The 26775-nt window shown below is 48.0% G+C and overlaps 1 protein-coding gene and 1 long non-coding RNA gene across 6 annotated transcripts in view; one reads left to right on the top strand and one right to left on the bottom strand.

The window, feature by feature from the left end:
* The window catches only part of ABCA2 (ATP binding cassette subfamily A member 2), a 264957-nt gene that overhangs the window by 6977 nt on the left and 231205 nt on the right, over positions 1-26775 (bottom strand). For 4 of the 5 annotated variants that reach the window (XM_040324468.1, XM_040324469.1, XM_040324466.1 and 1 more), the window contains 8 exons: positions 19421-19599; positions 19046-19187; positions 16598-16732; positions 15768-15871; positions 14468-14560; positions 13585-13687; positions 12019-12156; positions 9662-9868 (listed from right to left, as the gene is read on the bottom strand). In XM_040324468.1, coding sequence (XP_040180402.1) covers positions 9662-9868; positions 12019-12156; positions 13585-13687; positions 14468-14560; positions 15768-15871; positions 16598-16732; positions 19046-19187; positions 19421-19599 — 1101 coding nt within the window. Of the gene's footprint in view, positions 1-9661; positions 9869-12018; positions 12157-13014; positions 13423-13584; positions 13688-14467; positions 14561-15767; positions 15872-16597; positions 16733-19045; positions 19188-19420; positions 19600-26775 lie in introns of those variants that run through there. The other variant, XM_040324471.1, reaches the window with a different exon arrangement.
* On the top strand, positions 81-16356 carry LOC120914036. Its single transcript, XR_005743609.1, has 3 exons — positions 81-169; positions 8984-9109; positions 16317-16356. It is a non-coding gene; the product is annotated as an uncharacterized LOC120914036 (long non-coding RNA).

Here is a 26775-nt window from a genome sequence, read left to right as displayed (position 1 = left end):
GTGAGAGTGTCCCGGGCTGTGTGACACGCTTCCAGCACAGCTGCGGCATTCTCACGTACTTTGCACTCGTGGTTCACTGACAGCCTGAGAAGGGAGATTAGTGTCAGAGTGAGTCTCCTCCTGGCTCCACCCATATCAGAGTCAAGAAGAACTTTCTCACACTGAGCAGGTAAGTGCAGACTGAGAGGGAGGGGGGAAACTCTGTACTACACCAGCATGTCTCCTCTGTATACCATTACCCAGCCTCTCTCCCCTGTGATGCCCTGTGCTGGGGTGATTCGATGCGATTTGCAGTGTTGCCAACCGTCCGTATTTTTACTGACAGTTCGTAATAACAGGCACGTTTTCCCCTGTTCGTAAATGTCCATGGTTGCTGGAATGTGCCAGTAAAAATAGCGAAGATCGGTTTGGCTTGGAACTGCACATGGAGATTGGAGGCAGGTGGTTATGGTGGCTGCGGTGGCACCGCAGAGGGGGATGGAGGCAGGGGGCAATGGAGGCAGGGGGAGATTGGAGGCAGGGGGTGCTAATGGCAGAGGGTGATTGGAAGCAGGGGGTGTTGGTGGCACCGCAGAGGGGGATAGTGGCACCGCAGAGGGTGGGGGATGGAGACAGGGGTTGTTGGTGGCACCACAGAGGGGGATGGAGGCAGGGGGTGATTGGAGGCAGGGGGTGTTGGTGACACCGCAGAGGGGGATGGTGGCACCGCAGAGGGTGGGGGATGGAGACAGGGGTTGTTGGTGGCACCGAAGAGGGGGATGGAGGCAGGGGACGATGGAGGCAGGGGGTGATTGGAGGCAGGGGGCCTTTGGGAGATTGGAGGCAGGGGGAGATTGGAGGCAGAGGGAGATTAGAGGTAGGGGGAGATTGTGGCACCGCAGAGGGGGGTGAAGGCAGGGGATGTTGGTGGCAGAGGGGGATGGAGGCAGGGGGTGATGTGACTAAATAATTTGCCCTTATTATATCGAAAATAACTAAAATATGTTTTTTTTACCTTAATATCTTCCTTAAATCACATTGCTATTTGCCTAGCGTACTTTTTTGTAGCCTAAATACTGAAATTTGCACCTAAGATGTAATTTAGTAACTTTTGTGAAATGCCAGTAAAAACGTGGCTGCGCCAGTAAATTTCGGGTGCCGTGCCAGTACATTTCAATCTTGTAGGTTGGCAACACTGGCAGTTGGCAATGTGTTTGGTTCGATGCGCTGGGGACGATGCGCTGTGCTGTGGGTGATTCAATACGATGTGCTGAGGTGATTCAATCTGATTTGGCTGGTGGGCGATGCGATGTGCTGGGGCGATGCGTTTTGGTGGGTGGGAGATGCAATGTTCTGTGTACAATGTGCTGGGGGGCGATGCGATTCGATGTGCTGGGGGGCGATTCAATGCGATTTGGCGGGGGGGGCGATGCGATTTGGTGGCGGGGAAAATGCAATGTGCTGGGGCGATGCAATGTGATGGTGCCATGTGATGCAATTTGGCGGGGGCAATGCAATGTGATTGGGCAATGCGATTTGGTGGGGGGGGGCGATGCAATGTGCTGGTGCGATGCAAATTGGCGGGGGGCAATGTGATGTGCTGGGGCGATGCAATTCGGGGGCGATGTGATGTGCTGGTGCGATGTGATTTGGCGGGGGGGAAATGTAATGTGCTGGGGCGATGCGATTTGGTGGCGGGGTGATGCAATGTGATGGTGCGATGTGATGGAATTTGGTAAGGGGGAGAAGCGATGTTCTGGGGCGATGCGATTTGGTGGCGGGGTGATGTGATGGTGCGATGTGATTTGATTTGGCGGGGGGCAATGCGATTGGGCGATGCAATGTGCTGGTGTGGTGCGATGCAAATTGGCAGGGGGCAATGCGATGTGCTGGTGCGATGTGATGCGATTTGGTGGGGGGCAATGCAATGAGATTGGGCGATGCGATTTGGTGGGGGGGCGATGCAATTTGGGGGCGGAGAGATGTGATGTGCTGGGGCGATGCGATTTGGTGGCGGGGTGATGCAATATGCTTGTGCGATGTGATGCGATTTGGTGGGGGCAATGCGATGTCATGCGATTTGGTGGGGGGCAATGCAATGTGCTTGGGCGATGCGATTTGGTGGCGGGGTGGTGTGATGCGATTTGGCAGGTGGCAATGCAATGTGCTGGGGCAATGCGATTTGGTGGTGCGATGTGATGCGATTTGGTGGGGGCAATGCGATTTGGCGGCGGGGTGGTGTGATGCGATTTGGCGGGGGGCAATGCAATGTGCTGGGGCAATGCGGTTTGGTGGCGGGGTGATGCAATGTGATTTGGTGCGATGCGATTGGCCGATGCGCTTTGGTGGGGGGACGATGCAAATTGGGGGGGGGCAATGCGATGTAATTTGGGAGCGGGACGATGTGATGTGCTGGTGCGATGTGATTTGGCGTGGGAAAGCGATGTTCTGGGGCGATGCAATTTGGTGGGGGCGATGCGATTTGGTGGCAGGGTAATGCGATTTGGTGGGGGGCAATGCGATGCGATTTGACGGGGGCAATGCAATGTGCTGGGGCAATGTGATGCGATTTGGAAGGGGGCAATGCAATGTGCTGGTGCGATGCAATTTGGCAGGGGGAATCGATGTTCTGGGGCGATGCAGTTTGGTGGGGGGCAATGCGATTTGGTGCTGGGTTATGCGATTTGGCGGGGCAATGCGATGCGATTTGGCGGGGGCAATGTAATGTGCTGGGGCGATGCGATTTGGTGGCGGGGCAATGCAAATTGACGGGGGGCAATGTGATGTGCTGGGGCGATGCAATTTGGGGGCGGGACGATGTGATGTGCTGGTGCGATGTGATTTGGCGGGGAAATGCAATTTGGTGGTGGGGTGATGCGATGCAATTTGGCAGGGGGGAGCGATGTTCTGGGGTGATGAGATTTGGCGGGGGGTAATGCGATTTGGTGGCAGGGTGATGTGATTTGGCGGGGGCAATGCAATCTGCTGGTGCGATGCAATTTGGCGGGGGGAAGTGATGTTCTGGGGTGATGTGATTTGGCGGGGGGCAATGCGATTTGGTGGCAGGGTGATGTGATTTGGCGGGGGCAATGCGATGCGATTTGGCGGGGGCAATGTAATGTGCTGGGGCGATGCGATTTGGTGGCGGGGTGATGCGATTTGGTAGGGGGCGATGCAATTTGGTGGCAGGGTGATGCGATTTGGTAGGGGACAATGCAATGTGCTGGTGCGATGCAATTTGGCGGGGGGAAGCAATGTTCTGGGAAGATGCGATTTGGTGGGGGGGGCAATGCGATTTGGTGGCAGGGTGATGCGATTTGGCGGGGGGCGATGCGATTTGGTGGCGGGGTGATGCAATGTGCTGGTGCGATGTGATTTTGTAGGGGGGGAAGCGATGTTCTGGGGCGATGCAATTTGGTGGGGGGCAATGCAATGTGCTGCGGCGATGCGATTTGGTGGCGGGGTGATGCAATGTGCTGGTGCGATGCAATTTGGCGGGGGGAAGCGATGTTCTGGGGCGATGCGATTTGGTGGCGGGGTAATGCGATTTGGTGGGGGGCAATGCAATGTGCTGGGGCGATCCGATTTGGTGGCGGGGTGAAGCAATCTGCTGGGGCAATGCGATTTGTGGGGGGTGATGCGATTTGGTAGGGGGCAATGCAATGTGTGCTGGTGCGATGCAATTTGGCGGGGGGAAGCGATGTTCTGGGGCGATGCGATTTGGTGGGGGGCAATGCGATTTGGTGGCGGGGTGATGCGATTTGGCGGGGGGCAATGCAATGTGCTGGGGTAATGTGATTTGGTGGGGTGAAGCGATGTTCTGGGGCGATGCGATTTGGTGGTGGGGTGATGCAATGTGATGGTGCAATGTGATGCGATATGGCGGGGAGCAATGCAATGTGATTGGGCGATGCAATTTGGTGGGGGGGGGGCGATGCAATTTGGCGGGGGGGCGGAAGCGATGTTCTGGGGCGATGCAATTTGGTGACGGGGTGATGTGATGTGCTGGTGCGATGCGATTTGGGGCAATGTTCTGGGGCAATGCGATGTGATGCAATTTGGTGGCGGGGGTGATGCGATTTGGTGGGGGGCAATGCAATGTGATTGGGCGATGCGATTTGGTGGGGGGGGGCGATGCAATTTGGCGCGGGGGGGAAGCAATGTTCTGGGGCGATGCGATTTGGCGGGGGGCAATGTAATGTGCTGGGGCGATGTGATGCAATTTGGGGGTGGGGCGATGTGATGCGATTTGGTGGGGGGGCAATGCAATGTGTTTGGGCGATGCGATGTGCTGCCATTTGGTGGGGGGCAATGCAATGTGTTTGGGCGATGCGATGTGCTGGTGTGATGTGATGCGATTTGGTGGCGGGGTGATGCAATGTGTTGGTGAGATGCGATTTGGTGGGAGGCAATGCGATTTGGTGGCAGGGTGATGTGATGGTGCGGTGTGCTGTGATTTGGTGGGAACAATGCGATTTGGTGGCGGGGTAATGCGATTTGGCGGGGGCAATGCAATGTGCTGGTGCGGTGCGATTTGGTGGCGGGGTGGTGCGATGTGATGCGATTTGGCGGGGGCAATGCAATGTGATTGGGCGATGCGATTTGGGGGGGTGGAATTTGGGGGCGGGGCGATGTGATGTGATTTGGCGGGGGAAATGCAATGTGCTGGGACGATGCAATTTGGTGGCGGCAATGTGCTGATGCGATTTGGTGGCGGGGTGGTGTGATTTGGCGGGGCGCAATGTAATGTGCTTGGGCGATGCGATTTGGGGGGGGCGGGTCTATGTGATGGGGTAATATTTACTCAACGATTATCTATATGTAGCGCCCCATTACTTTCAGTATGGGTACTACACCAGAGTTAGTGGGGAATGGGAGGATTAGTTTACTCCCATTCACAATTTGTTGAAATTCGGGCTGTTGTCAATTCAGAACTGTCCTGTAGGTCAGTCTGCTCTCCAGGGGTGCGTTACCACCCCTGGGCGACAGTTTGCGCTAGAGGGGTCCTGACAGACCCACCTTCCCCGAGCAGCCAATCAGAGGAGTGGTTCCCTCGTTGGGCATGCTGGGAGGGGGTATATCTGTGGCAACCGCCATTAGCTGTTCTGTTCTGTGCGGGGCCCCGAGTTCCAGGTGCGGCATCCGCCTTCAGGGTGCGCGCATCCATGGGCCCTGCCACCGTGTCCTATTTGACCGAAGCTGCGCGCCATGCAGAGTTTCACTTTGACATTGAGAGGGGCCCCAGCGACTTGCTGGGTCCCAGACCTTCACTGAGAGGATCCTAAGCTGGGAGCTGTACGGTGGGGGAACGGCTCGGGGAGAACCTAGAGATAGAGGTTGTGCGGAAGGCCTAGACCAACCATCGAGGATCCGGTCACCACGTAGCATGACAGGTACACTAAAGCTGTCAATTGGTGACCCTTATTTGAACTAACTGGGAGGATTAACTCTATTCAATCCCTTATACCTAAAATCTTTAAGCCTGTGGCAGGGGCCTGTTCCTCCCAGTGATTTGCAAGTGACACTCCGGCTGCCAGGCCCGTGGCAACCGCCTGTCCGGGGGCACTTTACCCACTCTAGCTGGAGTGGCGACGAGTTGAGCTAAATTATTGCCGAGAGCAGGTTTGCTCTCCTTCATATCCAAGGCCTGATACTAAAGTTCTCTCCATGCTCATCAACCTTTCTCTATTGTGTGCCATGTTGATGTTGGCCGTGTCGGGCCTTGGAATAAAGCATTGGAAACGTATTTGATGTCTGGACACTCGCTCCTATCCACACTCACAAATATCACCCCTAGACAAAATTAAGAGGGCAACTTAATACGCCGATCCCAAACTAATCAGCGGCTCCTTTGGGGGTGAGCGCTACATATATTTTGAAATACTCCCACCATCCCATATAACACCAGAACACAAGCCCCATTTTTCACTATTAATATACGCAGTTTGAACTTCAATAAAGTTGTCTAATACATCTAGATGCATAAATGAATTTTGTTTCTGATATTATTATTTTTCTTTTATGAAAAGCTGTACAGAAAAAAGTAGCCGCTGAGTGTAGATATGTGTGTGTGTTGCTTGTTTTACATGCAGTATATTTACTGGTTCCTGGAGGGAGGAGGGGGGAGGAGAGGTTTGCAACTTCCTCTGACACTGCTGTTGCTATGGAAACCTGACCAGAAACCAATTACACTGCTTGTGCAGCACTGAGCATGTGCGAGTTCTGCAATGCTGAAATCAAGGAAGTAATACAGTCTGGCTTCAGATGCCCACACTTAAGATGGCCACGGTCTAATGCTAGTTTATAATCAAAATGTAATAACCTGCACGCCTGTTGTGGGGAGACAGATACATGTTGAGTCCTTGAACCAGGATCTGTGCTGATTCCAGCATTTGGGCTCTTCTTGTTTATCCTCACAGTTGCTTTACGCGCTGTTTGAACCCTCTGGTTCTCCTTCTGCTCTCCCCTCCTGTGGATGGGCTTTTGACCTCTACACGCGGCACGGATTGGTCTAGGGCCCCGCACCACCTTCCGCGTGTGGCTGCGGCTTCATGCTGTCTAGCCTACTTTGGCAGGATCGGGGATTTAGTCATTTGTCTCTCTTTTCATCCCCCCCTCGCTCCGTCCTGGAATAGCAGAACTGGCTGATTTCTGATCTCAACTACACCCCTGAAGAAGCCACAAAAAGGCGAAATATATTGGGTTTTATCATCTGAGTTGTGATTTCTTCCTATATAATCTGCTGTTCATATTACAAACGGGATTTTGTAATAACCTTGTAAACGCATGTTTAACCATATGTGTTCTTATCAAACCATCTGGTTTCACAATGTACTATGTATTATGATACATTTTTAATAAATTATTAAACATATTTTTGTTATACTGTTCTATATATTGCACCGTTATAGTCCCACCATTGTCCATATTTTCTCTTCTATTTTTTGGGATGAGGTGCGTTTTTGTGTATATGTTCTAATCTAGGCCAACCAGACCCTATCCACCATTTCCATATAATCAATAGAACACTGTAATGGTTACCAAGGACAATCTTCATAAAAATGCAAAAAAACAATGCGATAATAATGAATCCTCATTGACTGTGCAAAGCGATTTGTTAAAAAATGTGCAAAAAAAGCAGTCCAATATGTGCAAAAGGAATTTTCAACAATAAAGTGCACTATGCGCCCAAAAAGTGACAAGTAATGTAGAAGTATAAAGCTGTCCATTCAGAAACAACAGTTCATGGAAAAAAAGTGCATACAGCGGTGAAATACAGTTCATCCCAGTTTTTTCACCATCCACGGTGCGCTAATGGTTTGCCCCCCAGCCTCTCACCTCATCAGAAGACCCCTACAGGTCGAGTCGAACCTTCAAAGCACACTAATGGTATCCAGGACCAGCCAATCGGTGACTGAGAAATCTCTTTCCAAACTCCTCAAATACCGGTTAACATGTAATGAAAGAGGGGGGCTCCATAGTGTAGTAATTCAAAGTAGATTTATTAAAAAACAATAAAGGCTGGGGGGAAAACCATTAGCGCACCATGGATGGTGGAAACACTGGGATGAACTGGATTTCACTGCTGTATGCACATTTTTTCAATGAACTGTTGTTTCTGAATGGACTTCTTTATACTTCTACATTACTAGTCACTTTTTGGGCGCACTAATAGTGCACTTTATTGTTGAAAATTCCTTTTGCACATATTAGACTGCTTTTTTGCACATTTTTGAACACATAGCTTTGCACTTTGTCGTTTTTGCACAGTTGTTTTTTTGCATTTTTATGAAGATTATCCTCTAACTATTATGCCGCGTACACACGATTGGTCAAACCGATGAGAACGGTCTGATGGACCGTTTTCATCGGACCAAACCGATCGTGTGTAGGCCCTATCTGTTATTTATCCATCGGTTAAAAAAATTCAATCTTGTTTTAAATTTAACCGATGCATACCTAACCGATAGGAAAAAAAAACGATTGTTTGTGGGTACGTCCATCGGTGAAAAATCCATGCATGCTCAGAATCAAGTCGACGCATGCTTGGAAGCATTGAACTTTGTTTTTTTTTTCAGCACGTCGTGTTTTACGTCACCGTGTTCTGACACGATCGTTTTTTTAACTGATGGTGTGTAGGCGCGACGGACCATCAGTCAGCTTCATCGGTTAACTGATGAAAACGGTCCATCAGACCGTTTTCATCGGATGGACCGATCGTGTGTACAGGGCATTACACTCTGTTATATTGATTATAGATTAGTGTTTAGTATTTAATATTAAGAAATGTTTCTACTTTTTTACATATCCTGTTGTGTGAACACTTTCATATATTGGCAGCTACTGACTAGCTTCTTCATTGCCTATTTTTGTTTGTTCATTAGTACTTCCACCTTCAGCAGAATAAGCTGCAATCGAGCATCAGGGGGGGGGGGGGGGGGGCATGCAGCGTGGTGCTCGCTGGTGTGGTGTGTCAGTCTGACACACCGCAACCTCAATCTCGGTAAAGAGCCTCTGATGGAAATCAGCGTCCAATCGCAGTGTAAACAGGAAGAGCTGTTTATCGGCTTTTCCTCACTCACATCTGACAGACGCCAGTAAAGGAGAGCCGATCGGCTGCTCTCCTGACAAAGGGGGGGGGGTTGTGCTGATTGTTTATCAGCGCAGCCCCCCCACGAATGCCTGCCTAAGACCACCAGGGATGCCACCCTGAACCACCAGGCAGATGCCCATCAGTGCAATGCCTGCCACTGCCATCAGTGATGCCTATAAGTGCCACCCATCAATGCAGCCTTTCAGTGCCCAGTGTCGTCGTTAAAAAAGCAGGGTTCTATTTCCCTTGACTTTCTGCCCTGGTGACACAACAGGAAGTGAAATGAAATCTTTCCAAAGTGAGGGAAAATTCCTCCCAGGGCAACTGTGACTGAAACAAGCAGAAGAAGAAATCTCTTCTGTTGCAGTGAAGACTAATATTTTGTATTTCTTTATATCTTATGTTCACCAGGACAAACGGAGAAGGAGAATCACCTCAGCTGGGAAGCAGACAGCAATAAAAACATGTAAGAAGCTATCAAGCAAATGTCATTTTCCTGCCTGGGCAAAAAGCAGGTTCTCTTTAGAGTGAACACAGGTATGTTTGGCTGAGTGAACTTTCCACTGCTTCAGTATATTTAGCCTAACAGAGTCACTGACCCAGAAGAAGCATGTGCATATCAGTTGTCTTGACACTTTACACCAGGGGCGGACTGACAACTCATGGGGCCCCCGGGCAATAGAAGATTATGGGGCCCCTCTGGCTTACAGATGGCCACTACGCCAGGAGGTAGTGCAGAGGCGGGCAACTAAAATCTTGGGATATTCACATTAAAAGCATGTCATTTTCGGACATATCAGGGACAGATCTAAAAAAAAAAACACAGATTTTTACATACTGTCCCTGGTTTTACTGAGCCTGGCAACCCGGATGGGGCCCCCTAGTGGCATGGGGCCCTCGGGCAGTGCCCGAGTGACTCAATGGTCAGTCCGCCCCTGCTTTGCACTTACCTGTGTGCTGGTTCCTGGCCAATGACTGCTGTCGTCATTGGCCAGCAGTCATCTACCTTTTTATATATATATATAAAAAATATATGCACAGGGTTATAACTGTACAAGTAGGAATCAGTAGATATCTCTCCACCCTTACCCTTTCCTCCTCAAAGCTGATGAGGCCCTCATCATCCGTCTCCAGATCTTCGGGCTCCTCCACCACTAGGGCCCGCAGCTCGGTGGGTGTGGTCCGGGGTCGCAGGAGACTCAGCACTCGATCCATGGGGGAGGGGACAGCACAAACAGGGTTGGCCTCCTGCTGCTCTAGGTTGTCACTCTGCTTCTTTGCAAAGTTAACAAACACCTGAGTGGGTAAAGATAAAGGACATTGAATTACGGGACACTTTTACTGAGAAAGAAACTACTGCTGTATATGCTTTTTGTCTGGCTGTTTTATGGCTTTATTGGGCTTGGCATCACTAGCCTGAAACAAGTATGCAGAGATGCAATTCTGACATCTTTATCTGCTTACTTCTTATGGGTCAGTAAATGACAACCAAGCAAAACTAGCACTGGCAATTTACAGAATTCTCTCTGCACAGGTTTCCTGTAGAAACAGAGGCTTCAATTGTTGACCTCCTGGAAATGCTAGATGCCTAACTTAATTACATTACTTATAAATAACTGACCTGGAAGTAGACAGAAAGTCAGGGTGAATTCAGAAATTCTGGTCTTCTTACTTGTTCCAGGTCTGCGACTCAAATTACTAAAGCTATTGGTTTAGCATGACAGCCAGGTGAAATTTTCAGAATAAGAGGCCAACAATGCCCCTCTCCACCTTAGACATGCAAATGTTTATTTCTTATCCATCACTGTAGAACAGGGGTGGGCAATTATTTTTTCGATGGGGCCACATGAGAAACTAAAAATATTTTGGAGGGCCGGGCCAAAAGGCTAAACTCAACTTGCTTGTCTTGAAGGGAACGCCTATACCAGGAAGTAATCCCCGCTCGGAGGCATAGAGGAGATACGGCTATAACGATAAGTACCAAAATAAAATAAAAAAGACCAGCATACTGCAGATGTCAGCAGTATGCTGGATCTAACTGCAAAAAGGTGATTTTTGGGTGAACTACCGCTTTAAGGTAGAAAAGCATAAAAATGGTTATTTTACAAAACCCTCACACGGACAGGATACAGGAGATATCAGAGACAGCAGACAGAGATTGCATACAATGATTTCACTGATAATCCACAAGCTAATTGCTCATCAGAATAAGGGGTTTTCTTTTAATTAGCACATCAAGTTCAGGTAACAGAAAACATCATGCATGCTGTTAAAAAATTAGCTAAAATAGAGCATTTTTAATAGCAACCACGCAGAGTGCTGTCAGACAGGCACAGGCAGCAGTTAACAGACAAAAATGGCAGTGGTGAGATTGTACAAAATCATTGTATGCAATCTCTCTGTTGTCTCTGATATCTCCTGTATCCTGTCCATGTGAGGGTGAGCAGGGAGGCAGCCAGGCTGGAAAGATTTATTGATGGTGGAGGGGGCTCAGGTGGACCTGTGGTAGGTCCACCTGAGCCCCCTCCTCCCTCCACCATCAATTAATCATTCCAGCCTGGCTGTCTCCCTGCTTACCCTCACACACAGTCAACGGCGGGCAGCAGGCTCCACAAAATTTACTCACTCAGTCGGGCAGGCACTGGCAGGGGTCCGTCCGTTGCTCCGGTGGGGCTCTGTTATCCAGTCCACCAGTCCCGACTTGTCAGGCTCCCTCCGCAGCCGCTCAGGTCACAGACCGTGACTCTCAGATCTCTCTGGCTCCTCTGTCCTGTCTGCCTGTTCATAGGCTGGCGGGAAAATGCGCTCACTGGATTGGCTGCACAGGCAGGTGGGCTGGGCAGGAGGTAGACTCGGCGGCTCAGCATCGGATCTTCTCGGGTATTTCCGGGAATTGCACATGCGCAGTTCTGACCCTGAGCCGATCGCCGCCATTTTTACTGGCACCTTTCCCTTACATTTACGTACAGGGGAAAAGTGCCTTGTTTTAACAAACTGTCCGTGGGCCGGATTAAAAGGTCCGCCGGGCCGTATACGGCCCGCGGGCCGTAGTTTGCCCACCACTGCTGTAGAAGATCTAATCTACAACTGATTTGCCTATTCATTATTATGGCCAAATCTGCATAATACAGACTTCTGTTTATTAACTTAGTGGGTATTTACATCAGTCCCATAAGTTAACAGTCCCAGGTATGATGGGCCACTGAAAAATTGGGTCCCAAAAAACCTTTGTTGGTTGAAAATAGACCAAGGTATGGAGAAATAAATGCATTGGTGTACACTGTTCTAAACACTTTCGTTCACGTCACATATGTGAGAGACAAGCGGAGCCATTTGGAACATGAATCAGATTTTGGCAGAGTAGTGTAGTCTAGTCTGAGGAATACCAATATATTGATCTTGATAACTGTAACTGTTTTTGGGACACACATGGGATTCTCACTTACATTGTCCAATGTTGTCTGACTGACAGAGTAGTCCTCTATTCCCAGAATGTCCACCACCTGCTCCATTTTGCTGAAGACCTGGGCCAAGGACACCTGCTCGGATTTCAGCTGGTACTGCACTTTTGTGTGGTGCCTTTCCTGTAGGAAAGAAGAAAACAGGAGGCTGCATTAATATGCACTGGTAAAGCTGCGCTGAGGGGCACTGGTGAGGCTGCATTGAGAGGCACTGGCGGGACTGAGGTGATGGGCACTGGCGAGGCTGCGCTGAGGGGCACTAATCAGGCTGCATTGATGGGCACCGGTGAGGCTGCACTGATGAGGCTAAGCTGATGGGCACTGGTGAGGCTGCATTGATGAGCACTAGTCAAGCTACACTGATGAGGCTGCGCTGATGGGCACTAATCAGACTGCACTGATGGACACTGGTGAGGCTGAGCTGATGGGCACTAATCAGGCTGCACTGATCAGGCTGCATCGATGGGCACTGATCAGGCTGCGCTGTGGGGCACCAGTGATGCCGCGTACACACGATCAGTCCATCCGATGAGAACGGACCGATGGACCGTTTTAACCGATGAAGCTGACTGATGGTCCATCACGCCTACACACCATCGGTTAAAAAAACAATCGTGTCAGAACGCGGTGACGTAAAACACAACAACGTGCTGAAAAAACGAAGTTCAATGCTTCCGAGTATGCGTCGACTTGATTCTGAGCATGCGTGGATTTTTAACCGATGGTTGTGCCTACTAACAATCGTTTTTTAACTATCGGTTAGGAATCCATCGGTTAAATTTAAAACAAGTTGGCTTTTTTCTAACCGATGGTTAAATAACCAATGGAGCTCACACACGATCAGTTTTGACCGATGAAAACGATCCATCAGACCATTCTCATCGGTTTAACCGATCGTGTGTACGCGGCTTGAGGCTGCACTGATGGGCACTAATCAGACTGCACTGGTGAGGCTGAGCTGATGGGCACTGAAGAATTATTTTTGCTAAACCTCTTTTGTTGCTATTAACATTAAATTATGTTGCTACATTGCATCATATTTGACTTGTTTCATAACATCAATATCCGTTATAAAACTAGGTGGGCATGGATGGTGAGCTGATTCGGTGGTTAAATGGGCCACTTGACTGGACTTGCCCCCCCAGGCCTAAGGCTGCAAAGCCCTTCCCTGACCAGCTAGCCCATTCATGGATCAAAATTCGGGCCGGGTCCTGCTTGACCAGTCAAATTGTGACCCATGTATGGCCAGCTTTAGCCTTGTGTCCTAAGCTTTGAGTGGAGGGACTTGCTTACATAGGGCCGTCTTTCTGTCCTTCCGGTGGCTGAACAGAGTGATGGAACAGGAAAGGTATGTGCTGTTTGGGAAGCTGGGGGGATTACCTGTTTGCCCTGTATAAACAAAGCACAGGGTCATTTTAAAAACAAATATAATCCTGCTTTGTGCTTTCTAGTAAAGGTTAAAAAAAAAGAAAAAATAGCAAGCATGGGGTTAGTTTAATATTCATTGCAACATTTTCAATGATAGGGACAGTGAGGGTTGCTCATACTTACTTTGAGTACGGCTTCTGGAAAGTTCCTGTTGAAAAACCGTACAACTTCCTTGACGTTCAAACTGCATTTTGTCCTTACAGTGATCATGTAACCATCACCAAACCTGCAATCACACAGGCCTTACTAAATAGAAAACTCCACTTTCACCAAAAATAAATTACATCTTTCATTTAAACCCAAAGCCACATTATTATTTTAAACTGACAAAATTGCAGATGATGGTTTATGGTAAATCCAGGGTTGCCTTATACAATGTTTGTGTACAGACTGCCACTAGAAATTGAATTTCCTGCTCAGTGACTGGATCACAACTATTATCTGCATTTTTTTCTCTTGACACAAAACTGAGATTGATCGTGTGAGACAGCCCCCCTCCCACTCTGCAATGTATTGGTTTCAACCATCTAGTACTAAGCAATAAAGTCTTCTAAACTCATACTCGAGTATATAAGGTGCAATAAGCCGAGGCACCTAATTTTACCACAAAAAACTGGGAAAACGTATTGACTCGAGTATAAGCCCACGGTGGTGCCTATGACTAGACTTGCGTTTAACATGGGAGTCTATGGAAGGGGTGCCCGACATTGAAAAATCTGTGCTTCTCCGGCCGTAGGTCCCCTGGACAAAAAACTTTGCACACTTGTAGATGAAAAGTGGAGCTACATGTGTGCCAAGTTTGGGGTCCAGGGGAGCTACAGCCGGCCAGTACCGGAGATCAGGCGCAAAAAGGTGACTCAAGTAGAAGACGAGGGGCATTTTCAGCACAAAAAAATGTGCTGAAAAACTCGACTTATACTCGAGTATATACGGTACCTTATTTTTTTACTTAACAAAAAGTGATATTACACTTCAGATCTCGGTCTATTTAGGACTATATTCTTACCGGTTTTTCAGGTGCTGAATGCTGCCAAGACATTTTAGGCGTCCGTTGACCATTATAGCCAGCCGAGTGCACAGAGCTTCACATTCTTCCATGCTGAGGATAAGGGAGGGTGTTAATGGTGCCGGATCTGATATAAATAGAGACGGTTCGACAGTAATCTTGACTTGGAATATGTACTTACCAGTATTCCCAACTAGAAGTTAACCACTTGCCGCCCGCCAATGACATATTGACGTCGGCAAAGTGGTTGTAGAATCCTGACTGGACATCATATGACGTCCTCAGGATTCTGAGCCGCTGCGCGCCCCCAGGGGCGCGCATCACGGCGATCGTTGTTACAGGGTGTCAGTCTGACACCCCGCAACACCGATCTCGGTAAAGAGTCTCTCACAGAGACTCTTTACCACGTGATCAGCCGTGTCCAACCACGGCTGATCACGATGTAAACAGGAAGAGCCGTTGATGGCTCTTCCTCATTCACGTCTGACAGAGGGGAGCCGATCGGCGGCTCTCCTGACAAGGGGGGTTCGCGCTGATTGTTTATCAGTGCAGCCCCCCCTCGGATCGCCACACTGGACCACCAGGGAAGCCCACCCTGGACCAGGGAAGGGCAAAAATCAAGCTATGATTAAGCACTGTGTAACGGTGTGAAACGCGTCAGATTCTGTTCTCATTTTTGCTGTGGCATGTATTTTTTATGACCAGTTTTAATAAAAGGAACGTTTTTTGGAGTGCGGCTGTCCAAGTTTTTCTCCATATTTTTGCATTGCTAAAGGAAAAGGCACATTCTTGTTAAAGCGGTGGTTCCCCTAAAAATAAACTTTTGACATTGCATTTGCTACATTAATTACAATTAGAATCGGCTGGTTTTATTGAAAAAATACCTCCGTACGTAGCGTTTGCTATATTCGTTCCCACCGCCACTTCCGGGTACGATGCTGGCGGTGGGCGTTCCTAATTGATGGACAGGCATCCGACCGACGCATCCATCGCGTCACGAGATGCCGAAAGAAGCCGAACGTCGGTGCGGCTCTATACGGCGCATGCGCACCGACGTTCGGCTTCTTTCGGCATCTCGTGACGCGATGGATGCGTCGGTCGGATGCCTGTCCATCAATTAGGAACGCCCACCGCCAGCATCGTACCCGGAAGTGGCGGTGGGAACGAATATAGCAAACGCTACGTACGGAGGTATTTTTTCAATAAAACCAGCCGATTCTAATTGTAATTAATGTAGCAAATGCAATGTCAAAAGTTTATTTTTAGGGGAACTACCGCTTTAACTGAATCACTATAATACCTGTGTGATGTTAGCACCAGGGAGCGCCCAGTCTTGATGATGTCCAGGATAAGGTTCCAAAGGAATCGGCGAGCCTTGGGATCCATTCCAGTTGTGGGTTCATCCTATAGCGATAAACAGAAGATGACACTATGACAATTTGCTGGTGGGACAGAGGGATGTTACCATCCCTCTGTTCAACGAGATATGGACACATTCCATATGGAGTATGGGCACATTCCTTACCAAGGCTTAGTCATGAAGTCAGGGAAAGTCACAGCCCCAGTAACAAAATTAAAGGGGTTGTAAAGGAATTTTTTTTTATTTTTTTTTGCTGAAATGACTGTTTACAGGGTATAGAGACAACTGATTCCTTTTAAAAATTATTAAAAATAGATCAAAATCAATCATATAATGTACCTGTAGTTTCATTTTCCTTCTAGTTTCATTTTTCTGTGAAGTACAGAGACACAGAGCCAATACAGGGCAGTGTTTGTTTTTAAAATGTAACTGATTGGTTCTGAGGGGTTTTAGACACACAGTAAAAGCTCCCATTATGTTTTTCATAAGGAAACAGACAACCAGGAAGTGTCCAGAACAGAGAAGGATTACAGCAACATCATAGCAAAAATGAACAATGAGGACATGACACCAGGACTGCAGTAAGGTAAAGGAAGCTATTTAGCTAAAAAAAAAAAAATCCTTTAGTGACCCTAAATCATAGAGGCGCAGAAGAGCCTTTTCTGTCCAATACAGGTGATAAGTGGCCAGCTTATGGGGTGTGTTCTTGATGAGTACAGTATTGATAATTTAAAGTGGAGTACAGATTTACTTTAAGTTCTGCATTTTACCAAAAATATGAATGATGGGTAGCCAATGAGAGCGATGGCAGTAGACAGTTTTCTCTTATTCCCTCCGCTGTATGTTCCTGCTGGCTTGTCAGAGTATGGAGTCAGTTCAAGCTTCTCCAGTGCCCATTTCACCACCTGCCAAGAATACAACATCCTAATAACTGCATCATGCATGATAAACAATAAATCACATTTCTACTTTCATAAAGGGTCTAGATCATGGGTCTCCAGTTGTTCAGGGACTACAATTCTCATCATGCCTAGTTGAGTCTGTGAATGTCAGTGTGTTACAATGCCTCATGGGATGTGTAGTTCTACAACAGCTGGAGGGCCGTAGTTTGAGGATCCCTGGTCTAGATTCTCCTAATTGGCAATAGGTGTAATCCATATTAATCCATTGCTACAGAGCTTCATTAGTGGGCTTTTAAATATAATGTTTTGCCTTTACCAACTAGTCAGATATTAGCTGGCTGGTTTGGGTAAGCAAAAAACAAACAAACAATCTGGTTGTTATGGTCAGCTAGTTGACTTTCATCCAGCTTTATACAGGAGGTGCATTGTATTGTATTGGCACAGTTTACGCCACTTGTGTAATGATGACAAATACACATACCAATATTTCAACTATTGGTTCTATTTTCTGGTCCTGTTCATATTTCAACTTCAAAAATCTTAAAGCATATCGCCAAATTTGTGATTAATAAAAGGGCAGCACAGTAAGAGCCGGTTCACACTGGGGCGACTCGTCAGGTGACTCAGCCGCCTGACAAGTCGCGTCCCATTCTATGCAATAGAACCGTTCTAATAGGAGCGAGGCAAGTCGCTCCGACTTAGAAAAAGGTTCTTGTACGACTTTGGGGGGACTTGCATTGACTTCTATACAGAAGTCATTTTGCAAGTCGCCTCTGAAGTCGTCTTCAGGACGCCTTGCCGAGTCGCCCCCAAAGTCGTGCCTCCCCAGTGTGAACCGGCTCTAAAGCAACCAATTTTAAAAAATACATATTTTTACAAATTTGGTTTCCCCACCCTTGTACAGGCTGAAAGATTTATTATTTCCAGAGGGTAATAGTAAAATAGTATTTATGTTTTATAAAGTGAATGGGTATCTCTGTCTAAAGTATCCACAGCCTTAAAATGGACTGAAAAACATGGTGCACAGAAATGGCTAGCTATATTGTCTGATTTTTAGTTTTTGAAGTGGAGAAGTTTTAAAGAGAACCTGTACTAACTGTCAGCTGTTACAGGCCCCCAACATTGCAAGCTGCTGTTGTCCAGAGCCCGGAAGTAGTGGAAGTTCTGGGCGATAGCATATCTCGGCTATATCAGGCACTGTGGTGTGCCTACCCTGGAACCAGCACTGCTTCTGGTATTCCAGCATGTGCCCGGTCCAAACACAAGAACAAACAGGGCGCTGGATTCAGATTTTTTAAGGGTCACTGAAATTTGCCTGTACGCCAATCTGCCTGCCCGTGCCATTCTGTCGACGTAAATAGTCGTGCGGCAGTCGGCAAACTAGTGCATTGTTGGTTCACTTACCTTTTCCTTCGATTTCCCTACTAAATGTTTTTGTTCTTTGTTTTCTTTGTCTGAATTTCTCACTTCCTGTTCCTCCCCAGTGAGCTGTTCTGGCTGACTAACCCCCATGGATGATGGGGGCAAGCTTACTGAGGAGGAACAGGAAGTGAGAAATTCAGACCAAGAAAAAAAACATTTAGAAGGGAAATCAAAGGAAAAGGTAAGTGAACCAACAATGCACTAGCTTAAAGGAACCTATATAGAAAATAAAAAACGAACCTTTACAACCCCTTTAATATTATAATAGAATTTCTGTTGTGTAATAACGTATTGAAAAGGAGGACCTGGGACTGTATGGGAAGAGTGATTTAGCATAGCAGTTAAAAGCTTGTGACACTACAAGCTCCAGTGATAAACAGTGTCCAGTGGAGAGGAACCCTGGATTCTGAGGCCCAAAGCTATACAATTAGGCCCCTTTCACACTGAGGCGGGAGGTGCGGTGGCGGTATAGCGGCGTTATACCGCCGGAATTGCCGCGGGATTCGGCCGCTAGCGGTGCGGTATTAACCCCCGCTTGCGACCGATAAAGGGTTAATACCGCCTGCAATGCGCCTCTGCAGAGGCGCATTGCAGGCGGTATTACCGCGGTTTCCCATTGTCTTAAATGGGAAGTGGTGAAGGAGCGGTATACATACCGCTCCTCTCACCACTCCAATGGTGCTGCTTGCAGGAGATTTTTTTCTCTCCTGCCAGCGCATCGCCTCAGTGTGGCTGGGCAGGAGTTTTTCAGGCGGTATTTAGGCGCTATTTTTAGCACTGTACCGCCTGAAAAACTCCTCAGTGTGAAAGGGGCCTTAGCCAACAAGCAACCCAACAAAACCCACTCGTAAATTAAATATTTTCTGGTAAACTAACTCTTTAAATATAACTCACCCTTTCCTCATCTTTCCAAGGAATCCCTCTAAGACGGGTGTATAGCTCGAGGTGTTCTTGGGCCGTAAGTTCGTCAAACAAGGCATCAAACTGTGGACAGTAACCAATACTTTGCTGAACCTGAAGGAGTTCTTTCAAGATACTGCCAAAGAGAAAAACAGGTGGTATCATGTATTAGACATTAATGGATATCTTGAGAGAACTCAAACAAACCACCAAGAGCCTCGCAAATCAGAAAACTCTGTGACTAATCATTTTCTACCTTTCAATTTACAAATTTGTTAGCTTTGCTTTTTTTCTTTGTGCCTACAAGTGGGTAGATGGCCTCTACTTTAATAAATTATTTTACACTTGAAGATAAGCCTCTGCTCGCACCTTTGTCTGTTGATAAAAGCTTCTCCTCCAGTGGTGCTCTCATCCCCTGTGAGCATTTTGAATGTGGTGGTCTTTCCAGCTCCATTTACACCAAGAAGCCCAAAACATTCTCCTGGTTGGACACCCATGCACAAGCGGTCAACTGCAAGGATGCGGCCCATCTTCCGAGACTTGTAAACCTGCAGGAGTGGAGAAAATATATTGGGTGAAATCTGGAACTGCACCCAGGGTTTGGGCCAAAGTCTGGTTAGCTAGATTCAGGTAGGAGAGCCTAACGTTAGGCAGGCGTAGCATATCGCATATACGCTACGCCGCCGTAAGTTAGAGAGGCAAGTGCTGTATTCACAAAGCACTTGCGTCCTAAGTTACGGCGGCGTAGCGTAAATGTGCCGGCCTAAGCGCGCCTAATTCAACTTGTAAAGAGGTGGGCGTGTTTTATGCTAATGAATCATGACCCGACGTGATTGGCGTTTTTTACGAACGGCGCATGCGCCGTCCGTGGACATATCCCAGTGCGCATGCTCCAAATTACGCCGCAAAGACTTATTGGTTTCGACGTGAACGTAAATTACGCCCAGCCCCATTCACGGACAACTTACGCAAACGATGTAAAAATTTCAAAATTCGACGCGGGACCGACGTCCATACTTAACATTGGCTGCGCCAGCTTTTTGTTGAACTAACTTTACGCCTGAAAACGCCTTACGTAAATGCTGTATCTTTACTGCGACGGGCAAGCGTACTTTCGTGAATAGGCGTATCTCGCTGATTTACGCATTCTAGGCGTAAATCAGAGTACACGCCCCTATCGGCCGGCGTAAATAGTCAGCTAAGATACGACGGCGTAGGAGGTCGTATCTTAGCTACATTTAAATGTATCTCAATTTGAGAATACACTTAAATGTACGACAGTGCAGATTCAAAGTTACGATGGCGTATCTACTGATATGCCGGCGTAAACCTCTCTGAATCTGGCTATGGTGACTTCTAGTTTTACGCTCGGTTCACACAGCGGCGACATGGAATCTGACTTGTGAGACCCCAAGCCACATTACTTGTCAAATTCAATGTTTCCCTACAAGAGCCGTCTTGACTGATACTGCACAAGTCGGTCAGGCTTTAGAAAAGGTTCCTGCACAACTTTGGTTTGAGTTGGGTGAAGTTTCAGCTCCTTGTACAGGCTCCTAAATGGCATCCAAGAAAGAAGTCACAAGTAGGCATGTGCAAAAGGGAAAAATTTGTTTCGTTTTAATTTAATTTAATTATTTAATTAATTTCGTTAAGTTAGATTCGTTACATGTGTTAAATTCGTTTTCGGAATTCGTTCGTTTTCGACCGAATTTCGAAAAATCCGGTCGAATTCGAAAATATTTCGACCGGATTCTAAAACAAATAGTCTCTTTTCGAATAGAATTTTTATTTTTATTTTTTCGTCCGCGGGTTTTCGATTCGGAATCGAAAAAAGGGATTTTTAATACAGCTTACCTGTAAAATCCTTTTCTTGGAGTACATCACGGGACACAGAGCGGCATATTCATTACTATATGGGTTATATGGAGTACCTTCAGGTGTTGACACTGGCAATCTCAAACAGGAAATGCCCCTCCCTATATAACCCCCTCCCATAGGAGGAGTACCTCAGTTTTGTAGCAAGCAGTATGCCTCCCAAAATGGTCCCCAAAAAGAGGGGTGGGAGCTCTGTGTCCCGTGATGTACTCCAAGAAAAGGATTTTACAGGTAAGCTGTATTAAAAATCCCTTTTTCTTTATCGTACATCACGGGACACAGAGCGGCATATTCATTACTATATGGGATGTCCCAAAGCAATGCTCACAATGAGGGGAGGGAGAACATCTCCAAGACAAAAGGATTTAATTTAGAGAAATACTCAAATCATAATAAATCCAACTTAGTTGAGAAAAATAATCTTAAATTTTAAATTTAACTCAAAAAAGAGGAGCCCCCGGAATCCGAGGGTCTCAAACTGCAGCCTGTAGCACTGCCTGCCCAAAGGCTGTATCAGACTTCCTTCTTACGTCCAACTGGTAGAATTTTGTAAACGTGTGGACAGAAGACCAGGTTGCCGCCTTGCAAACTTGAGCCATAGAGATCTGGTGGTGTGCTGCCCAGGAGGCGCCCATGGCCCTAGTAGAATGAGCCTTTAATGATACTGGAGGAGGCAACCCTTTCAAGCCGTAGGCCTGAGTGATTAATTGCTTAATCCACCTAGAAATGGTGGACCTTGCAGCTGCCTGCCCCTTCTTGGGCCCATCCGGTAATATGAACAGCACATCTGTTTTCCGGATCTTCTTTGTAGCTTTAAGATAGGCCTTCATGGCCCTGACGATATCCAAGGTATGCAGCAACCCTTCCTTTCTGGAAGTAGGTTTAGGGAAGAAGGATGGTAATACCAAATCCTGGTTCAAATGAAAACTGGATACAACCTTCGGTAGGAAGGAAGGATGAGGGCGGAGAACGACCCTGTCCTTATGAAAAATAAGATATGGTTCCTTACAGGATAAGGCCGCCAGTTCCGATACTCTTCTTGCGGAAACTATGGCGACCAAAAATACTAACTTCCTTGTCAGTAAAACCAAAGGAATTTCAGCCAACGGCTCAAACGGTTGTTTCTGTAAACTTGACAGAACAAGGTTTAAATCCCACGGGCAAAGCGGGGATTTAACTGGAGGTTTAATACGTAAGACCCCTTGAAGGAAGGTCTTAACCAGCGAGTGGGTGGCCAGCGGCCGCTGAAACCACACTGACAGAGCAGAAATCTGTCCTTTGATTGTGCTTAATGCCAATCCTTTATCCACTCCTAGCTGGAGAAAACTTAATACTCTATCGATGGTAAATTTGCGAGAAAGCCATCGCTTGGACTCACACCAGCCTACATAGGCCTTCCAGACCCTGTAATAAATCACCCTAGAGACCGGTTTCCTGGCTCTGATTAGGGTAGAGATTACTTTCTGAGACAGACCTCTACCCCTGAGAATCAGGGATTCAGCTTCCAGGCCGTCAAATTTAGATGCCGTAAGGCAGGGTGGAGGATCGGACCTTGCGATAGCAGGTCTGGCCGTAGAGGAAGAGTCCAAGGGTCTCCCACTACCATCCTTAAGATTAGTGAGTACCATGCCCTTCTGGGCCATGCTGGAGCTACCAGGATGACTGGTATGTGCTCCACCCGGATCCTGCGCAGCAGGCGGGGTAGTAACTGGAGCGGGGGAAACGCATAAAGAAGTTTGAACTGATGCCAAGGGAAAACCAACGCATCGGTTCCGCAGGCCATCGGATCCCTTGAGCGGGACATGAACCTGTCTAGCTTCTTGTTGAGTCTCGATGCCATGATATCCACGTCCGGCACTCCCCATCTTTGGCAGAGTGCTTGAAAGATTTGTGGATGCAGAGACCATTCCCCCGGCAATAGAGTCTGGCGGCTTAAGAAGTCCGCCTGAAAGTTGTCCACTCCTGGAATGAATATTGCCGATATGCAGGGCACATGAGCCTCTGCCCATAGGAGAATCAAGCTCACCTCTCTCTGAGCGGCTTGACTCCTGGTTCCCCCTTGGTGATTTATGTATGCCACGGCCGTGGCATTGTCTGATTGAATTCTCACCGGGAACCCCTGCAATTTTGACGTCCAAGCCCTGAGGGCTAGTCGAACAGCTCTGAGCTCCAAGATGTTGATGGGCAACTGCTTCTCTGGCGTTGCCCAAGTACCTTGGCGAGTGCAACCATCCAAAATTGCTCCCCAGCCCGTCAGGCTGGCGTCTGTGGTCACTATCTTCCAAGCCACTGGGCTGAAAGACTTCCCCTTCAGTAGATTCTGAGGGACTAACCACCAACACAGACTTTGTCGGACTCTTGATGAGAGCGGCAACGGGATATCCAAGGCCTGTGGCCTTCTGCTCCATGCTGACAGGATGGCTGCCTGCAGGATGCGAGTGTGGCTCTGGGCGTATGGTACCGCCTCGAATGTGGCCACCATCTTGCCTAGTAACCTCATACATAGGCGAATAGTCGGTTCCTTCTTGCTTAGAACCAGTAGGATTAATTCCTTGATGGCTTTGACCTTCCTCAGCGGTAGAAACACTCTTTGTTGTTCTGTGTCTAATCTCATGCCGAGATATTCCAACTGCCTTGTGGGCAGGAAAGCTGACTTTTCTCGATTTAGGACCCAGCCGAACTTCTCGAGGTATTGGACCGTGAGGGCCACTGCTCGCTCCAAGCCGGGAGACGAGTGATCTATGACTAGGAGGTCGTCCAGGTATGCTAGGATCGTGACCCCTTGGATCCTTAGTTTGGCTAGGATTGGAGCTAGGACCTTCGTGAACACCCGGGGGGCCGTAGCCAACCCGAAGGGAAGCGCCACGAATTGGAAGTGACGCGAAGCCACCATGAAGCGTAGATATTTTTGATGTGGCTGATAAATTGGAAGATGAAGGTAGGCATCCTTTATGTCTATGGACGCCATGAAGTCGTCCTTTTGGAGTGTGGTAGCTGCTGACCGCACGGATTCCATCCGAAATGAGCGGATCTTTAGGTATGTATTTACCATCTTTAGGTCCAAAATTGGCCTGACATCTCCATTGGACTTCGGGATGATGAATAGGTTGGAGTAGAAACCTAGCCCCTGTTCCAGGACTGGTACCTCTACTATTACTTCCTGGGAAAGTAGATGATTTAATGCCGACATTAATGCGGCTCCTTTCTCCGGATCGTTTGGAATCCTCGACTCCTGGAAATGAAGAGGAGGAAACCTTAGGAAATCTAATTTGTAGCCCGTGGCCACGGAAGACCGTACCCATTCGTCGGGAATGCTGGCTTCCCAAACCTCTGAAAAGAGTCGCAGCCTTCCCCCCACCTTCGTGGGTGGGGGCGCCCCTTCATAAGGTCGGCTTGGGGGCTGGTTTTGCTGGTTTGCGAACCCACTGCTTTCTGCCTCTAGCAGCCTGTCCTTGTGATTTGCTGTTGAAGCCGAAGTTTGCTTTCGCAGGAGGCCGTCGATACTGTTTGGCATTAGAGGGCCCCTGCCCAGGGGAGTACTGTCGTTTAAACGCATGCCCCTGAAACTTCCTCTTAGTTGGCAAGAGAGTACTTTTGCCATTTGAAATGGTTTGAATGTATTTATCTAGGTCTTCTCCGAAGAGTCGACCTCCATGGAAGGGGAACCCTACCAGGAGCTTCTTGCATGGGGGCTCGGCCTCCCAGCTTTTTAACCATAAGAGTCTTCTCATATGGATAAGGGATAACGATAAACGTGACGCTTGCTGGATAGAATCCTTAATTGCGTCTACTGTAAAACATATGGCCCTAGGGACATCCGAAAATTCTTCTGCCTGCTGGGCAGGAATAAGTTTAAGCATCTGCTTAACTTGATCCGATAATGCTTGAGCAACCCCAATCGCAGCCACAGCTGGCTGTACTACTGCCCCTGCAGTAGTGAAGGAGTTCTTAAGTAGTGCTTCCAAGCGTTTATCAACTGGATCCTTGAATACCTGTATGTTTTCTACAGGGCATGTTAATGATTTGTTAATACATGAGATGGCTGCGTCCACTGCAGGAGTAGCCCATTTCTTGGAAAATTTATCTTCCATAGGATATAGGGCAGAGAATCTTTTAGGTGGTAAGAAGATTTTATCTGGCTTGTTCCAATCTTGGAACAAAACTCCCTCTAGTAGAGGGTGGATCGGAAATACTGCATTGCTTTGAGGCGCCCTCAGTGAGCCCAAAGCTGAAACCGTAGATACCTGGAGATCTGGTACTGGCAAGTTGAATGCATTATGGACCAAGTCCGTTAAGGCTTGAATCCACCAGCTCTCCCCTTGGGAGACTGCTCCAGACTCCTCTGTATCCGGATCTTCGATCCCTGAACCTACTTGGTCCTTATTCAAGAGGTCGTCCAATTCCCCTGAGGAAAGGACCTCCTCTTCTGAGAGATCTAATCCGTTTACTGCCCCGCATAGCTGTGGCTATCATTTTTCCCATTCTTTTCTCCATCTCTCTTAAAGAGGTGAGTAATACCTCGTCCGTGACCATCTTAGGGTTGGACTGACCCGCGCCAGCTCCAGCCCCAGATCCCGATGGCCCCAAGGCTCCCTGTGGGGAAAGCAGCTTTGTCCAAGACCTCAGACTCTCTGGGGGAATCCCACCTCTTGTACCCTCTGACCCGAATGCCATGGTACAATACCGAGGTACACCTGCTACCTATTGGTATTTGGAACTATAAAAGTTAATTGCCCAAACACCTGTTTGGGGGAAAAAAATGCTTCCTCTCCCCTAGATGACTTTTTTTTTTTTTTTTTTTTTCAATCTTTTTTTTTTTTTTCGTTTTTGTTTCAAATCCAGGAAAGAAAAAGCATTCTGTCCCCCTGAGTAGTATTGCAAAGAAAAACTATGAGATGGAAAAGAAACAGCCTATTTCTAGGCTTGAAAACAGTCTTCTGAAGACTGCAATATCCTTTCTGGCCACTGTGTGTCCTCGGCGCCCCGTGCTGCCGCTCTGGTCTTTCCTCCCCAGTTCCAATGTATAGAATGAGCTGTTTGGAACGAAAAAGGAAGGGCCGCCCCTTCCTTAAACCACTGACCCGCCCTTCCCCCCTCAGCTAAACGGCGCGAATTGCGCCTATAACACGTGAACGCGCGCGCGCGCCCTCCGATGGGGGGGGGTTGGGGGGAAGGGAGCCTCTCTGCTCCAGCCTGGAACCACGAGGAGGTCAGCGTTTTGCCTGCTTGCAGGCTCTGAGGAGGAAGACTGATGGAGCATCGCCTGGAGGCTTGCAGGTAAGCACAGCTCTCTGACACACACATACACTTTATATCACACAGGCCCCACTCAATGCTTTTCCAACACTACAAGGGAGGTCACTTCTTATGGGGAATAATACACATAGAGCCATCCTATCATTAAGATATGTGACTAGTTTGCCAGATGCAGCGCATAACTTTAGGCATGTCCCCTGTGACCCCCCAGAAAAAACCTGCTAAGAACCAAGTTCCGCAAGTTTTCCCCTCACTTACCTGCTCCATGCCGCAGGACTTTGCCAAGCAAGAGGCCCAATCTTCCCCCATCTCCGTGGGGATGTCTAGACCTTCAGGCCCTGGGTTCCTATGAAGGATCCACTGTCCTGGGCCCATATAGCACTCTGGCAACAGAAACATTAGGCACCCAAAGGTTTCTAAGTTCTGGGCCCAGGGTCCAGCTCTCTAAAAAGAAAAGCATTATGGGCTATACCCCAAGGGTTTGGGGTCCGGTTACTGACCACTTTAGCGCTGAGGCCTTTGGACAGAACCGGTAGCTCACCTAATCCCAAGGATGCGGAGGCAAGCTAAACCATGACCAACACCTAAGACAC

This window comes from Rana temporaria, chromosome 9, assembly GCF_905171775.1.
Source record: "Rana temporaria chromosome 9, aRanTem1.1, whole genome shotgun sequence".
NCBI lineage: Eukaryota > Metazoa > Chordata > Amphibia > Anura > Ranidae > Rana > Rana temporaria.
The sequence above is the reverse complement of the archived record's forward strand: the minus strand, read 5'-3'. Positions and strand labels throughout refer to the sequence as shown.